This window comes from Halichoeres trimaculatus, unplaced genomic scaffold, assembly GCF_033239565.1.
Source record: "Halichoeres trimaculatus isolate MK-OKI-2021-1 unplaced genomic scaffold, fHalTri1.1 fHalTri1_scaffold_10, whole genome shotgun sequence".
NCBI classification, from domain to species: domain Eukaryota; kingdom Metazoa; phylum Chordata; class Actinopteri; order Labriformes; family Labridae; genus Halichoeres; species Halichoeres trimaculatus.
In genome coordinates this window covers 5,909,816-5,928,697 of record NW_027437187.1, presented here as the reverse complement: position 1 = coordinate 5,928,697, position 18,882 = coordinate 5,909,816, and the positions used below count along the sequence as shown (strand labels likewise).

Sequence of the window (18,882 nt, the reverse complement as noted above, 5' to 3'; positions counted from 1 at the left end):
GCTCGTCTTCACTGAACTCTGAGACCAACAGGAGAGAACAGAAATGGTTCATGTTATTAAATATTACAGAGTGGAGGTTGGAGGAACGCTGTAGGTCTTTTAGAAACTTGTTGGTGGATCCGCGTTGAGTCATATAATCCAGGTTTCTAACCTCCCCCAGTGTCTGAAGCGCTCACAGACCCCGCCCCTCGCCTGTGTCCTCCTGTGAATAGGTAACTGAAGTATCACAGCCCTCTGGATGTCAACGTTGAAGCTGGTTTCTGTGCAGCACCTGAAGAGTCCCCTCTGCTCTCCTGCCTCTACAACTTCTGGTTCAGGTGGACACTCTGCATTTCCAAGACCAGGATGTCTCCTCTGACGTCCCCCAGGTTCTTCAGTGAGGGGGAAGTGGCCCGTCACTGCACCAAGGACTCATGCTGGGTGCTTCAGGGGACCAGGGTGTACGATGTGACCGCTTTCTTACGCATGCACCCGGGCGGGGAGGCGCTCATACTCCGCCGGTCAGGCAAGGACATAAGCCCGGAGCTTGAGGGGCCCCCACACCGGCACTCCGACAACGCCCGGCGGTGGCTGGAGCAGTACTACATTGGAGAGCTGGGAAAAGACAACGACACCGACGAGGCACAGGTAGAGAGAGAGCCTGGGGTTACTGATACACACACAGACACACACACAGACACACACAGCTGAGCAGGTTTTATGCTGCTGTCTCCAGGGCACAGAAAACACAGGTTTAGGTCTGAGCAGGATCGTCTGCGCCTTTTTCCTTATTATAAGAAAATAACAGAAGTATTAATGGACACATGGGAAAGATGAGTCACTATTACTTTAGTTTATTAATTTTCTTATTCCCCTATTGGACATAATCCTTCACCAGAGGTAGGGCATGTTGCGCCGCTCGGGTCATGAGTGGAAATTTCTGTCCTGTGGGACGCAGACGTCATTTGGGAATTTGTGGCACTTGACTTCATGTGTTTAATTGATCATATCTCATCCACCATGTTAACATCAGCTGGGCTGAAACATGACATAGGTAGGGGAACCCTGTGTGTTGTAGTGCCCTGTTGGCTCTGTGAGTCACTGATGTATTGATTGTAAGGACGGAGCTGCGGAGTGGAAAAGTCAAGGAGGGGCCTTTCAGGGAGAAGTGTGCAGGTGATACAGTAAACCTAAGGAGTTGTCCTTGTTGGGTGGGCTGGTGGGGTTGGTGTTGATAAATGATTCAAAGTGTGTGTGTTTGTGTGTGTGTGTGTTTTACAGAGAGAGAGAAACTGGTTTATTATGTCACCTTAGGTTCAGCTGGCTTTGATGTGGGAAGAATCCACATCCAGCTTCTTTCTGTGTGTGTGTGTGTGTGTGTGTGAGGAAGGAGAAGCACACACTTTGCATAAATCTCCTGCTGCAGAGTTGACATTTACATGCCTTGCCACCCTGTGAGTGACGTGTACTCAAAGTGCTCGATCTATCCAGAGTGTTTTTTCCAGTCATCCCCCAGTAATAACCATAAAGCTCAGGACTTTTGGACTCTTTTATTGCTCTCTCAGTTATTAGATTTTCCACACAAACACGTCCTTCTGCAGGAAGACAATGGATGGATGTCACAAGACAAGTTTAAGCTCATTGACTGAAAGAAAACAGCTTTTTTCTCAGAATGTGACTTTGAATCTATAAATTAAACATTAATAAATTTTCTAGTTCTTGATTCCACAAAATGATTGACAATTGAGGAATTAAAATCAGATCTCACCCAGCATTTTTGTAAACATTCAGGCATGGACAGTGTAAGACTTGACAATATGGCGGAGGAAGCGATGTGATGATGGTTAAACAACAGTTATAAACGTTTTCCAAAGAGGGAGACATTTGATTTCCTGATTAAAGGGATTGTGCGGAGTTTCTAAGTGATCTTGAAAAAGTCTCTCTTCTCCCTATATGCCTGATCATAATCCACACTTTGAAATGAGATTATTAGCGCCAATATAGGTTATATCGAAATGGTACTTCATAGCTTCTTCTTTACAGCATGTCTAAGTCTCTATGACAATACCACGTCAGCTGACAAAGTTTAGCGATGAGAAAAGAGATCCGTGTTTCTCTCAGCTGAAAGTGATGTCTGTGATTAATTTTGTAGTGATGGTGGACACTGGAGCCTAACTGTCAGACAGAAAAAGGACAGAAGAGCAGAAGAAAGATAAACAGGAGAGAGATAGAGCACGAGCTAAATGCTAACACAGGAGCTAATCTGTTTGTGCTAATGTTGATTCCAACCCACAGTCAGCAGTTATTCTGCAGTGGTCTGTTCAAACTTGAGAGTCTATCAATAAAATGAAGAGTGAGGTTACGTTAGCTCTGATTGGTAGATGACTGGCAGGACATAACCAGGATTCACTAACGTTACACATTACAGACATGTTTCTGAGCACCGAGCTGTCAGAGGCGCTATTATAGACAGCTATTAAACTACAAACAACCTGACAGTGTTTACTTGTTTTCACGTTAGCCTACAGATACGTCAGAGCACAGGGCTGCCGATAGCGCTACATATAGCCGACTACTACAAAACGAACACACGCCTCACTAAAAGTAATTTACGGCAGTGTGTGTGTGACTCCGGGCCAGAGGGTGGCAAGGGAGTCCAATTAAAACAGATCCTCTTCATAGCATTTTTAACTGACATGTTTTTTTTAAAGTAACTTCTGAATGCTCTATCTGTGAACTTTTTCTTTTAGTGTTTTGATTGATGAAATCAAAGCTCACCTGTCCCTCAGGCGTCTCTTGATGCCAGATGATCAGTAGTCAGTTTTCTGCAGTGTTACATGAACATAAGCAAAATCTGCTTCTGACCAAGGGACATGTTCTCCATTAGGGGGCGATATGGGGAAATATGACAGGATGTTTTTATGTCAGGATCAGGATCTGGGTTGTTTTTCAAATTCAGATGATTTTGACCTGCAAACAACATTTTTAGTCCCACATGTTTCTGTTCTTGCATTCTGGACTTTTTTTTTTTTTTTTACAACAAATGTTTAATTGGTAAGAGGCTGGGGCTGCACGGTGGCGCAACAGGTAGTGCTGCAGCCTCACAGCAAAAAGGTCACCGATTCAAGTCCCCACCTTGGCCTGTAGGCCTTTCTGTGTGGAGTTTGCATGTTCTCCCCGTGCATATGTGAGTTCTCTCCGGGTCCTCCGGCTTCCTCCCACTGTCCAAAAACATGCTCATCAGGTTAATTGGTCACTCTAAATTTGGTGTGTGTGAATGGTTGTCTGCCTCTGTGTCAGCCCTGAGATTGACAGGTGACCAGTCCAGGGTGTACCCCGCCTCTCGCCCAATGACAGCTGGGATAGGCTCCAGCCACCTGCAACCCTGAACAGGATAAGTGGTTCAGAAAATGAATGGATGGATGGTAAAAGGCCCAGTCAGATCTTAAGAGGCCAGTCCTGTAAATCAGCATAATAACTCAATTTTCTCCCTTTGAGAGCAAAAACACTTAATTCCTTTCCACATCTTTGTGGTAATCCTGAACACCTGATCTGACACATCACACCATCCAAGCTAAAAAGGAACTCTGCAGTCACTACTTTAGCCCCGTTTCCACCAAGAGGTTCAGTTCAGTTTGTCTCGGCACAGCACACATTTTATGGCGTTTCCACTGACTGATCCTGGAACAGATCCCCAAATAACCAATAACCAAGTCCCACTTTTTGGGACCCTTCCATCTGGGTGCCAGACTAAACTGATCTGATCCCAGAAGGTGGAGCTACAGCACTGCAGACTGTTGATTGGACGAAAGAATCGTCACTTACCGCGTGACAGTGGCTGCTGTATTTCTCCTGGCGGCACACAGTCTTCTCTGCATCAACGTTTGATTGTTCTTTGTATCAAAGAGCTACATGACAATCACAAAGAAGGTGAACTTCTGGATGTCTTCCATCTTTGCTCTCTGTTTACTATGTCATGTTTTTCTTCTTCGTTATTAACGGGGTACACTGTGTCGCACTGTTATTTAACTGATGCAGCTATTAGCATCCAGCTTACACTGATCTAAACCAGACTGCTTGGTGGAAATGGGGCTTTTGTCTCCAACACTGTTACACCCACAGCACCACCTGTGTAGTTACACACAAAGCATGTTTTGGAAAACTTGACTCACTGTAAAAAACTTTAGGAAGCTTTTTATTCTTAAGTTTTTATCCAAATTTATAAGACATGCTGCTGAGCCTGGGAGCTTAGACAGTCTGTACGGGGCTAAAATGAGAAGTTGTAAAAATGTGACTGACCCATGATGACAGGAGAAGGCTCAGGAGAGAACAGTACTGTTATAGATGGTGCTTAAAGAAATTAACAACCCCACAGATTAGAGTTAATCCTAAAGACGGTCATTTAACAGATAGCTCATCATGAAATTACTCCATTAGTGTTAACCCAGTTCTGTTTACACACACAGAAAAGGACCAGTGACTGTACATCTGAAATCACAATGACGCTTCAAGTCCTGTGAACAGACATCAGCGTGCAGACTCATAGCGGCCCCGAAAATGGGATGTTGTGTCTTTTTTTTTGGTCACTTTTCTCTCTGTCAGCCTTTTTTCCACACTGACCAAAGATGTAAAGGGTCAACATCACAACAGAGAAGAAGAAGAAGCAGGATCATGGCTTATGTTGTAGCTCCTAAGTCATGAAGTCTGGAGGTTAATGAACATCCTGTCAGTGCTGGGCTGAAAGAGTCTCTTGAGACTGGCTTATCTGCATTTAAAAAGGACAGACAACAGTTTGGTTACAGTTTTCTGTGTGAGGGATGGAGAGCTGTACAGACTGATTAATCTGATCGTCAGCTCAATTTATTAAAATGAACCACGAACATGGACCTTAATTTGCTAAATACTTACTGACACTTGGACATGTTTGTGTTACCTGGCTCTGCATCCACAGACTCCTTCACAGCCCACGTCATCACATCATCAAGAGCAGCCTTTAGCTCAGACTAATGATCTTTCTTTGAACTGTGAAATTGTCAACGGCATAGAAATGTCTGTTTGTTACTTGTTAAGTTGTCAGAGCAGATACAACACCTAAATTTTAACTAAACTTTGATTGTTACAGAGCAGCAGGTGTTTTAGAGTAAAGTGTGACCACACTAACTTGAGACCTTCAGCTGAGTGTGCCAGTTTGCCGACCCGTCAGAAATAGCCACAAAATTATTATTATTTTTTGAATCTGAGATGTTTATATACCCTTATAACAAAATCCACAAATAAGTATTGCTGTACTATTTTTTTAATGATACATGTTTTTACACCACATTTGATAAATTTGGTGGTTCTGACAGCTTTTTAAATAAAGTTTTTAGTCAATATGCATTCTTACAATGTTGAAAATACTTATTTTAAAAAATTAGTGAAAATTTAGACATTATTTCTAAAGTGTGCGGATGATCTCATATCAAATATGATTCGTTCAGCCATGGAGGGTTAACAGGGTCACACTTTAAATTGAAACATCAGTGATGTCTGTCTCAGCCTCTTTTAACCAGGTCTGACTCTAAATAAGTCATATTAACTGATGAAACTCTGAACCCAGTTTTGACTTTGTGGAGTTGGTTAAAAAAAAAGTTGGTTTGAAGCTGAGGTTATGATTAAATATGACACTTAGGACCTAATATGGAGAGTAAATAATAAGAAGTCTAAATGATGATTAACAGAAACAGATTTTATGTTCACGCTTAAATTACTGTATATTATCAAACTATCACGTTTTTATTGAGACCTAGGCCTTTTTAGGTAAAAGTTTTACTTTTGGTGGTTGACCTCTTTGTTTGGCAAACCATTGTATAGAGCTGAGTGTCAGTCAAAAAGTTTTCCTGAACCATATTTCTTTTGATATCAATTTTATTCTAACACATCAATTCTAACAAATAGAAAATTAGATTTCAACAAATCAAAACAACAAATCACAAGTATTTCACAGGGTTTATGTTTTTCCACTCAGAGCAGTTTTCTCACCTAAAAAAAAAGTCACCTGCTGTGACTGCAGCTTGGAGGAACCGCTGCAAATGAGTAGGACTTGTCTGTCTGTGAGGGTCGCTAGATTTGTCGCTACTTGCTTTTTTGAAGAGAAGTTGCTGGAGGGGTCTGAAAAGTCACTGAATATAGCAAAGTTGGCAACACTGTGCATGCTGTGACCGCATGTACCACGTACTACGGAAACATTTTGGTTGGCGCCTTAAAGAACCAGTGTTTGGCACCCAGCCCATTATAGTTATGTTGCCAAAATTTGGGCAGCTGTAACTGTTGATATACATTGAAGGAGTCTAAAGCTGAATGATAGGATACTTGGTGAAACCTCTTCTTACATTTATAATTTTGCTTTAGAGGCTTCCTTATGATGCAGATTTATTTCGTTGTACTTCTTCATTTGGCTGAACGATGAAATGTTCCCATAGAAGTGAGGTTACACGTGGTTTTATGTCGGCCTACCGTGCTCCATGGCTGGCTTGTGTCTTGCAGTTACCACCACATACCTCAGTGAAATCACAAGACAATGATTGTCAGTGACTAAATGAACAATGGGTGTAGTGCAGATTAGCTCAGTTGAACAAGGCTTAATGCAGAAAATGAGCCTAACAGTGAGTAAAGTGTCTTCAGGATGAGCTGGGTAAAATGTTGAGGATTGAGCGCGTAAAGAGTTATAGAGTTGGACGGGGTAGGAACTCTCAGGTTAGAGTCCACCGCAGAGCTTTTATGGTGGATGTTGATAAGTGGTGCAGCCCTACAATGCAGACTTTCATCTGCTCGGACCTTGCTCTGTGAAGTCATAGTTTTTCAAACAAGCAAATGAAAAGTGGTGAAGAGGGAAAGGGATGGGGGAGGAACTTACTCTTAACATCTGACAATGCTACCACTCCTGCTTTGATCGATTGGTTCTGCTCCGTTTTCAGACACTGAACACAGGCCTGACACGACAAAACATGATTTTATGACAATAAACTTTACACCACACCATCATTTCACATGACAACCCCCTCCCACAAACCTCCACCCCTTTATGCTTAACTACCTCTTTTATGACTCTAAAGAGATGTTCGGAGGTTATCACCCTGGTGATACATTACCCAGCACGTTGTTTACCTTTGCTACCATAGAGACTGCAGACACCGCATTTATGCACTCAGGTTCAGGCCTCTGGTGGCTCCCCTTGATACCTGGTTAACCTGTGGAAGGAAAGAGAGTAAGGCTCAGGGAATAGGATGGATAATCTATTACTAACTGTACCGTGAGTTTATGGTTGTATTTGTTCTCATCTGCTGTGTTATAGTGACATAAAAATAAAGGAGGATATTATATACAGCTTAAATATTGGTGAAACGTTGCTGTATCCTTGATAAACCAAACATTTTATAACTTTTAATTATAAATTGAGACTTTGGGTTGTGTCTTTTTGTACCTGATCTTGATGAAATGTCACTCATGGTCAGATTGCAAGCAAGTTCCAAGTCACAGTGGTGAAAATCAAGCAAGTCACAAGTTAAGTCGTACCAAAATCTATTGATCAACCCAAGTCTCCATATTGAAGTCAGTAAGCACAGTGATACACAAGCTAAGTTTTATTTCAGCATTAACAATAAATTAAACTATTACAGCCTGCTAACACTTACCTAACTTACTTAACTACTCACTTCTCCTTCAGGAGGGTCATGTCATTTCCCCACAGCCTGTCAGTGCATCTGTCTCAGTGTGTCTATGCAAATCTTAAACTTAATGTTAGCTTAAAAAGCTACGGTAGAACTCATCTAAGCAAACTAGCCTTTCTAGTTAATGTTTGACCCATCTGAGAAGCAAATACGTTAGCTTAAGGCACTTTTACTGCACATTTTATTCAGAAAATATATACTTAAGTTAGCTTGTTAAAGCTAGTTTGTGTTAGCAGATGTTAGCTTACTAACAGCTGTAACAGCTAGCTAAAAGACACACATAGCTTACGTTTCTTTTGTGGGTTTTGTAGTGATAGATGAAGTTGGGTGTTGTGGTGGTCATGTCACTCTTTTTAAAGCAATAATTATTATCAAGGCTTTAATTGGTATCACAGCATCTGCAAAAGAGACCCTCAGACCTAATCCAGGCGCTGAACCCATTGTGGGTGATGCATTCACTGAACCTGGTAAATCTCAAACAGAAAATAACTCATCTCGATAGTAAAACATTCCCTCTCTAGTTCTGGTTTTGACGTAATGAGATCCGTGCTCCACCCCCTCGGTTGCTTTGAAGCTAGCTATAAAGGCCTAACTACTCGATCATGGGTGGCACATGTCACTCTAAGCCATAGCTCAGCTTGTAGATAAATAACAGCATGGATTTTTCTCTTTTGCTGAAGACAAACACTTCAGCTTGACAAATCGAGGGTTTGGCATAAGAGTATATGAAGCCGACCAGTTGGGCGTGTCTCACGGCCAATGCATGAGTGTTGGCAGCTCTCAGGACATCATAATCTTTGAAGCCAAACTGGACCATTCTTGATCCTGTGATGGCCCCTGTTAGTCTGTGCTGAGTGTACTACACCATAAAATCAGGCGACGATGTTTCAAAATAATACATAATTTCTGATGGAATTTAACTTAAACAAAATGCAAATATTTAAATCAAAGAAGCCAAGCCTTTCAAGTCACCTGTCACAAGTTCTCAAATTTGCAACCCAAATCTGTATTTAAAAACTTAATTCATGCTTTTTGGAAAGCAAAATGACAAACATGTTAGTATTACAATTCAGATTAGTAATGTTGGCATTGAGAGAGTCTTTCAAACAAAATTTCTTTAAGTTGTGATTGTTAGTAAGTTAACATGGAAACAACATATTGATTATATTAAAGGTAAAATCTCAAAGTCATTGGCAAATTGGTCAAAATCTAGATGTTTTTTAAATTATCATGAAGGGTACACCAATCACAATTTTATGGCTGATCACTGATCTTTAAAAAGCCTGACCTGCTGATACCAATTTGGGCCAATACCGATTTTTATTTTTTATAACTGACAGCATTTACCTTCAATGTTCCAGTCTTATTTTATTGAAAACAATAAAATAACAACAAAAAATAAAATCTTTATGTTTTAACCTAAACAACCAATAAAGTGCCCTGAGTTTTAGGTCTCAGAGCAAAAAGCAATAATGGCTGGCTGTCAGACCTTTCCAGAGGTCTGTAAGATTAGATCCATTTGTAAGGATGGGCCGATCACCAACCCCCCAAAATTAAGGAAATTGCCACTGATTGATCAGTGCATGTCTATTTATAAGGCATCAAAAATAATCTACTATTCACTTATTGTTCCCTACATGTCTTAGTGTGTAGGATTGTGGGTATCTACATATAAAACACACACAAAGTCAACTGTTGTTTTACAAAAAAGAGCTGTAACACATTATCAATAAGACAGATTATTATGCTCACACTGAGCCATGTTATGACATTTTCTGACTTGTTTTATTACAGAATAATGCTCATAATGTTTACCTTAAAGCTAAATTCACCTCCAGATGCTGTTCAAAATGTTTTCAATTCGGGAGACCCACTTTGATTTAAGAGGTGTTTGCAAGTTTTCTGTTCAGAAGCGAAGAAAGGTCTAATAAGGTGACATGTTTCTGTTGTTAGGGTTAAACTGTAAAATGATGCAAATATAACCTTTTTATATTTTTAGAAAATGGTTTGTAAAGTTGTTTTTGAAAATTTTAACTGTTTTTCACAATAATACTGTTGATTTTCTCTAATATCTGTTTTTTGTTGTTAAATTTTGTTAAAAACGTAGGCCAGGCCCTGATAAGCGTCCTGCTTCTGCCTGTGCCTTTCAGTCAAAACGTAATACAGGAACTTTGGTTTGTTCCAAAATGTTGGTTTGTTTAGAATGTCTTTCTTGTGAAAAATATTGTATTATGTATAAAGACTGAATAAATCTTACTACTTATTTACTTACTTACTCACTTACTTAAGTCCCCCACCCCTGATAGGACCTGAATAGTAGAATATTTAACTTTTGTTTCATCCTATTAAGTATTTTGAATGTCTTGATGTAGTAGGTAACTGTTTTTGTTATATGAATAAGTTTTTACCACACAAATATAAGGAAATATTTCAGATTAATAATATAGTAGAGTAATGATTAATTGTAATGTCTGTGGTTCATCCATCACTCTGTTACATCACCTGGATGTAGCGATGTATGGTGTTTTGTGCAGCCTACAGGCCCAGTGGAGCTGTCTGCTCACTGTACCTGTGAATATTAGCTGTTAGCTCATGGTGCAGGAGGTACACATATAACACTAGACACTCAGGAAGTGTTTCAAAACAAACATTTGGTGGGTGTGGACGAAACTGACAAGATTCTCAGACACACCTAAGACGAGCCAGGTGGAGATGGCATGTGCAGCATTTCTACCACAGATATTCTGCATCCAGTACGACCTGACTGAAGTCCTGAAAGCTGCGTGAACGTCACCTCATGTGCTCTGTGGATAAACCATCAGCAAACAGCTCTACACAATGGGCAGCAAGAGATATTTAACTTGGAGTTTACAGCAGGAACAAACGTCTGCTTTTTGCTCCCTGCAGGCGTCTCTTTTTGCTGCTGTCACTTATGGCAGGGACGAACACTTAATGTTCGCTGAGTAAAATTTTTAGCCTCCAGGAGAAAAAAGGGCAGAAAGCTATTCTGACTTTATTAGGAAACAGGAATGAGGCAGGTTCTCTGTCTGTAATGCAACGAGAGAAGCACAAACTTTAAGAGGGGAGAATATATCACAGAGGCCATTGATGAGATCTCCTCAGATTTAATCTATGAGCTCAGCAGCTATCAGAGTTTTTAATCAGTTCTTTTGTTTATTTTGTAACAACTTAAACAAATTTGTCTGTTCAATTGCTTTTGTAATATTTTTTTGAAGTTGTAAAGAGACTACTGACACCCTGTATCGTCAGACAGGATGCTGCATCATCACACTGTGACAACATGAGCTAGAGCGCCAGAGGACTGAGCCACCTGAATAAGAGGAGCTAATCTCTTTGGATGCTGCAGGAGTGTGAATAACTTTTAATATCTAACATTGGACATTTCACATGCTCGCTGGATGCATCTAAAACATGCCGCTCCCTGCTGCTCATGACTGGAATGTGCACGAGAGTGTCTGTGCACATTCCAGTCGTGACTTCTGGATGAAAACTGCAGAGGTTTTTTTTTTTTTCTTTTCCTGTGCAGAAGTGCTTAAAACAGCAGTTCAGTGAGTGTCCACTCAAGGCAAAAAAGCCAAAGTATACACCTCTGTGGATTAGAGAGTTTAAAACTTGCATTGTAGTGATGATGATGATGATGATGAAGACGGTAATAATGCGACTGTTAATTGTCGTAGCAGCTGCAGTCTGGCAAGTTCACTGCAGTAGGCCATGACAAGACAAGAGAATTCAGGGACTTCCAGAAAGATCCATGCTCAGTGAATTTAATGAGATTTGAAGTTGGGGACGCACTGAGGGGAACAGCTCAGTGTCATTCAGTGGTCTGAGTAATGCTTTCCACATGAGCATGATGCATGAAATCAGACGTGTGGAATTAGCACGAGAAAACGTGTCACTTTTACACTTTTTAACACTCTATATGGAGTCAATTCCCAAACTGTAGGGGTCAGTGTATCCCAAATGGACCACGGGACCAAACTAGAGAAGATGTTGTTTACACTGTTTATAACATTTTTTTTTAACAATAACTCTTCTCTGCCGAGTGTGGCCACAGTTTAACACCAGATATATTTCACCAAAACTCCATTTCCACCAAGCGGTTCAGTTCTGTTTTGTCTCAGTACAGCACACATCTTGTGCCGTTTCCCAATGATCTAAACTAGAATATCTGGTAAACAGGGCTTAGGACACCTGGAGCTCTCTTTCCTCCGCTCCTCTCCGTGCAGCAGGTGAAAGTTTCAGAAGTGTGTGATGTGGAAATTTTCGACTTAAAAAGCATGGCGTGAGGGGTTCCGACCAAAGATGGGTACCTTTCACATTTTAAACGATACAGTAACTGGCAATCGGTACCGGTACTCAACGGTACCAATTTTCAGTACTTTTTTGTGTTTATGTGGTAGCAAATACCAATTTGTTTAATAATAATAGATATACATATTTCAATTTAACATGTTTATTCTTCAATGTACCAATGCACCTACTCTTCCACTCCCTCACAGTCACAAGGATGCATTTAGGTACCTAAACATGGTGCCTTTTGGTGCCTAAACATGGTGCCTGATGCCTTTTGATTTTATGTGAATTGGCACCTGGTACTTTAACAGGATTTGGTCGGTACCTATAAAAGTACCTAATTCAGTACCCCTCCCTAGGCATGACTGCTAAAATGACATTGTTTGTCCGCATGAAGCTCCATGGACCTCGCAGACCAAGCATTAACCAAGCTTGAGCCTATAGCAGCATAACTACAAGCTGGTCCAAACCTGGTCCAGCTCTAAGTATAAGCTTCATCAAAAAGGAACGTTTGAAGCCTGCTCCTGAAAATATAGGGGGTGTCTGCCTCCTGGACCCTTGCTGGAAGATGATTCCCTTGAAGAGGAGCCTGATCACTAAAGGCCCCACCTCCCAGACTACTCCTAGAGATAATACGATAATACGATAAGCGCAATGAGCTCTTTAAGATAGGATGGCCTGATGGCATTAAGAGCTTTGTAAATCAGATGAAGAATTTTAAACTCTTGTCTAGATTTCATGAGGAGCCAGAGACAGACGGAGACCTCTGATCCTGTCAGTTTGTCAGCTGTCTGCTTGCTGCATCCACCGCTCTCCTTTGTTGACACACTGTGTCATACATGACATAACGTGAGACTGAGACAGCAGGTTCCCGCAGACTGTGGACTGAGGTTTAATCCTGATGGATTTATGTTCCTGTTAGAAAACCAAAAGAGGAACTGTATTTCAGATGCTTTGTCTGATCCATGTCTCTGACCAGTTAATACCCAAGCCTCAGCACCAACTATCCCAACACTTTCTACACGGTGCATTTTAACTTCACAGACTGGTCTAAAGGTGACCGAGACAATCTGATGTGAAACCACTCCTGAGATCTACTATTTATTCAAAGACCTGTTCACTTTGAGACTTAAACCCTGTCCATGAGGTCAGCTATTATTGATCAGAACAGCATCGTAAAGATGCACCAGTAATCCCGTGGCAGCGTGGTCAGGCTGGTTGTAGTGTTTCTGTGGCGTTTGACTTCATAATTACACGGTAACATGACACCGTCTTCATACTCTGGCTGGCTACACAGCGTCTCTGATCCTCCTACATTAGAGCACAAACAAACCAGGGCAGGTGCAGCGAGGGGGAGCAAGGGTGGAATCTCTAATCTTGGTGGTACAGGTTTGACTGGTTCTCCTTAGTGCGCACACACTCACACACACACACACACACACACACACAGAGCCAAACACAGACATGCATGTCATCCCCACACACACTTCAGATGTGTATCACTCTCTCGGTGTCTTCCTGAGCTCACGCCTGAGCTGGGGGTGTGTTCCTCTGAGGGGATCTCCTGCCTCTGACCCCTTTGACATTGATGCTTTAGGTTGCCTGTGCAAATATGCTTTGATGACTGGTTCAATTTGTCTTTCTGCCAGAAGAAGGGTTGGTTATCAAACTGGAAGAATATCTCCTGTGAAATATGTTTTTTATCAGTATGACTCGTGATGTTCTGTAGTAAAAACTCATAAAACATGACCATAAAGTCTGATAAGGCTTCCAAACAGCCTCAAACATCCACCAAAATGCTTTTACCAGCATTTGTAAAATGTAGAGAACAACACAAGTGACCCAAATTCTTAATTTCCTTTGTGTCCATTTTGTTACTATCGTTTTTTTCGACAGCGGGATCTGTTGCAGTCATAAATATACGACCTTTCCACCTGGTTAATGTTTGAGAGTTGTGTGCAACACAGGCAGGGCATTGAAAGCCTCCTTGTGTCACCTATGGGCCAGTCACATAATGCTCACGTAACTGGACACTCTATCAGGTTCACCTCTTCATCTGCTCGTTAACGCAAATCTCTGATCAGCCAATCACAGGGCAGCAGCTCATTACATGTAGACACAGGGAAGACAGGCTAATGGAGTTCAAACTGAGCATCAGAACAGAGAGGAAAGGTGATTGAAGAGACTTTGAACGTGGCATGGTTTTTGGTCTGAGTGTTGGACGAACTGCTGGTCTACTGGGATTTCAACCCGCAACTGGGGTGTCACAATCTGATACTGATAGCGGAAATCAGTCTGAAATCAGGAAAAAAAAAAAAAAAGATTGGTTGGTCTGGATGTGGCCCCCAGGTCCTGCTACCACCATGCCAAAGTGTCCTTGGGCAAAATGCTTAATCCTTAAACTGTCTCAGATAGAGTGAGTGAGATTAGTGAACACTGAGCGGAGCAGCCTCCAACATTAGGATGTGAATGCTTTGAACAGGGCTTGACATGAACTTTTTCACTCACCAGCCACTGTGGCTAGTGGTTTCCCAGAGTTACTAGCCACTTAGTATTTTCACTAGCCACAATTTTGTTGTTTGGTTATTATGTTATACATGATTAAAGCTGACTATACTGTGCTTAAGTTTACTTAAAATAGATTTACAACCCTTATAAATGTAAACGAGCCCTGTGCACCTTCAAATCAAGACTACATAAATGATTCACTCCATAGGTCATTATCAGGTATTCAGCTCTGATAAGGCAGGGAGTAAGGTTGTGCCTTTCTATGTAATGAAAATATACAGTCTATTAAGACAAACTCATAAAAGTAGGAGTTTATTAGCGCATTTAATGAAAGAGGTGAAAGAGTACAGAAGATGAATTGAAAAGATAAAAACAGTCCTCATTTAAAAAAAGTTACAGGAGTTTTGATGCTAGTTTGTGACTCAAATCTTGAAATCTTTTTACAATGGAGATGAAAGACGTGAGTGAACTTTTATTTCTCTAAATCACATCAGGCGTTAAGCACAGGGAGCTGTGAGGCTGTCCAAGCTAGAGATGGAGTCTGAGCACCTGTCAGCAAAAGTTTTCACCAATGGACCAATGAGCAAACACTGTGTGCAGGGAGTGCTCATGGGAGTTGTAGTCTCGTAGTCTCATATTGCAATTGGTTTAATATTTCAGATGGTGTTTCAGAAAACTACAATTAAATAATTCAACCCCCAAAGTGTATAGTGGGAGTGGCGGTGCTACCTGCTACTGCTGAAATTCACACGCATTTAGTGAGTTGGCGGGTGTTAATGTCAAGCCCTGACTCAGAAGACCAGAGAGTGTAAAGACTGATGTAAACAGCCTTTTACATCAGGTCACTGCTCGGCTCACACTGTAAGAGCCGTATGATGGGGAATATCCTCTGGTTTTGAAAGCCCATCTTCCTCAAAGCAGTGTATACCTTGAAACCAACAAATCATTATTGTATACTCATGCTCTGCAGAGCTGACTTCTTCATGTAACCAGAAATAAAAACCTCACCAGTCAGCCGTAACCATATGTGTCTTTATGATGGCTGATCAAAGGGCAAACAACTCAGCGTTTACTCCCCACACTTTGTCCGCCCTTTGCTTCTACTTTCTCCTTATCACCGGTCATAAAGAACACGCCTGGAAAAATGAAGGAAATGGCACAAACCCTGAAGCCTAATTGGGGTTAAAATTTAACAGTAAAGAGGTCAATGTTGTATTTCCCCTTCTAGTTAGAGGTTGAATAAATAAAAGCATACAGGCACCTTGTGGACATACAGCTAAAGGTACAGTCTAGCATTCAGCAGGGGAGAAATGGAAAGTATCAATCTTTAGTCTGTGTGAATAAATGTTTAACAATCACATGGAAATAAGATGTTTCTGTTTGTGAGCCTTTTGTACCCATGGTTGCACTAATTATTTATTGTTAATCAGTGTTTTTAGCAAGATTTAAAAACAGGAAAAATCTTAGTAGCTCAACATGTTTCTCTAATTTCGCCAAAAAGCCACTTATTAACCATTACAGTCGGAAAATTGTTCGACCAATGTAAAGATTTTCTCATTTCAGGACATGTTTACTAACCAGGGGTTGTATCTGAGACACACCCAATTGTGAGTTATCATTGGCCTCATTAGTCACATGGGGTGTGTCTGAGATATGAAACATCCCATAGGGGCTTTGCTGATGCTGACGTTGACTAGATGTTAGATTTATGGTTTCTATTAGTTAAAAGGATTGTCTGGAAAGTTTGGGAAAAATTGGCTCTAGTCCACTCAGAACAGTATGAATAAGCCCAGAGCCGGCCCTACACTGTATAAAGGGAATCTTTGATTAGTTGAAGTGATGTGATTTTTTTAATCAATCCAACTCAATATTTTTAAGTTAAGGTTTCCAATGTATTTTTGTTGATCATACCAACTTGAAATTCTGCATTGCTACAACTAAAAAAAAGAAGTAGTTGGACCAACTAAAATGAATTGTTTCAATTGGTGCCACCTAAATAAATTAAGTTATTTGAAATCAAATTAACAAGTTTAATTAACACAACTTAATATGTCATATAAACTAAATATTTCAATTCTTCTCAAATCAACATTTTGCATCAATCCAACTTAGAGTTTTCAGTTGTTTCAACTCAATCATCTGCAAAACTTAAAAGGAAAACCATGGATGAGGAGGTAACACTGTAGGTATGAGCCCCTGATACACATTAAGATACCACGCAGGGCTAGTGTGTCTGTGCTCCATGCCAGCACCAGCTAGCTGTCTATGGGCCATTGCGCTGGCTGTCTGTCTGTGCTCAACAGCATAGACTGCCTGGCTGTGCCCCATGGAATAGGCTGCCTGGCTGTGCCCCATGGCATTGGGTGCCTGACTACCTGTCTGTGCTCCACAGCATAGGCTGCCTGTGCTCGACGGCAGTGAGGGCTCCAAATACTCTCTCAGTAATGGTAATTTTGAATATAACTGAAGACAAAACCCAGTTTGTCATTTCTGATCATAATTTTAGCCCATCATCACATCTCATTTATCATTACTCTTACAGGTACACAGTCCATACTACAGGGCACAGACAGCAGGTCCATGCCATGTGGAGCACAGAAAGCCTGTGCTCTTGGCAGGTCAACACCTTCATGTATAGCTGGGTCTAATATCCACTGCATTCCCTCCTCACTCACGGTTTGAAGTCAGTCTGAGTCAGTTCAATAGGCTGTAAAGTAAACTTTACAAGTAGGCATAAAGCAAACTCAACCTAACACTATTAGTCATATTTACTAACCTTTTTTTGTGCAATTGTTTTCCTAGATTCTTTTAAATAAGCTCAACTTGTCACATTTTTACAGTGTAAGTATAAAAACACCTCGTCAGATTTTACTTTGAGGTTTTACAAATTGAGTTGAAACAACTGAAAACCTTAAGTTGGACTGATGCAAAATGTTGATTTGAGAACAATCAAATTCTTAAATTCATGTGTCTTAATCAATTGCATTGATTGAACTTATTAACTTCATTTCAAATAACTTAATTTATTTAGGTGTGACCAATTGAAGCAATAATTTAAGTTGGTCCAACTATTTTCTTTTTTCAGTGTGACCAATTTGGTGACCAAGGCAAGATTTCATCTGGTGCCCCTTGTATTCCAGCACGAATAACAGTTTTTACATACTGAAATAAAACTATCATACAGCGCTATGTTTTAGTGACTTTATTTTTACAAAAGAAAAAACTTCAAATAAACACTTTAATCAAATTTAAATAAATACAAAATAAAAAAAAGAAACACAAAAAACTACAAATACAAATTGAAGATTTGAAAATATGTATATCACAGGAACCTATAAGAAAATATAATAAATAAGAAATCAAGTTAGTCACATATATCAGTCAAGTTAGTAGTAATGAATATTTATTAATGATAAAGCAAACGTTTGAAAAGCTTAATTCCAGAGATTCCTACGTGTGTTTTCTTTTCATCAGAGCAGCAGGGCAGGTGTGCTTCAAACTAAGCTAAGAAGCAGGACTCTAATGATACCTGCCTCATATAAGAAATACTGTAATTCTTTACCTGGTTATTTTATTTACATGTATGAAATGTTTGTTTACCTGATTAAAAAGTAGAGAAAATCACTGATGTTAGCTTTATTAGAAGTTAGGACTTACACAACTGTGAGTAAAACTTCTAAATAACATTAAGCACATACCACTGTCTTTTTAGCATTTCTCCTCCTCCTCTCTCCTCCTCTTCTCTTCTTCTCTTTCACCCCTGGGCTTCTGAAGGCTTTGGCTTTTTTGACATGATACCTGTTGTTTAGCGTAGTGTCGGTCAGTTTTATTTAAGCAGCATAAACTGCCTGTCCATCTCGTCCATAAATGAGCAGGTGAGGAGGAGCGGTGTTGATGTTGTGATCATGCAGTTATTGTCATATTTTACATTACTAATATAAGTCTGGAATTTCTTTAATACAAAAAAGATAGCCACGATTCTGTTTTCTAGAGTGATGAAACCAAACTGGATCTTTCTGTGCATGTGGATCAGCAGTATGTCTAGAGGGGAAAGACTGACGCATGTTGAAAAAAAAAAAAAACACCCAGCCAACAGTGAAGCATGGCGGTGTCTCGTGGTGCTCTGGGGCATCACGGTCACCTGACTCTAACCCCTCTGAAAATCTGTGGTGTGATTTGAAAAAAGCTGTTGCAGCAGAACCAAGACTATTAGTGAACTGGAGACCATTGTCCTGGAGGAATGGGCTCAAATTGCTGAGGAATGCTGCCAGAAGCTGGTCTGTGCACTACGTCTGCAGAAGATCATCACTGATAAAGAGAGCTCTGCCAAGGACTGAGATGGTTGTCATGAGGAGGATGAGTTATTTTGAGT

General features: G+C 40.6%; 1 protein-coding gene across 1 annotated transcript in view; it reads left to right on the top strand.

The window, feature by feature from the left end:
- The first annotated feature begins 345 nt into the window (after positions 1 to 345).
- fa2h (fatty acid 2-hydroxylase) overlaps positions 346 to 18,882 on the top strand; it is a 36,552-nt gene continuing 18,015 nt past the window's right edge. Inside the window, exon 1 of the mRNA XM_074678270.1 lies at positions 346 to 627. Within this exon, the coding sequence (XP_074534371.1) occupies positions 346 to 627 (282 nt within the window). The remainder of the gene's footprint in view (positions 628 to 18,882) is intronic.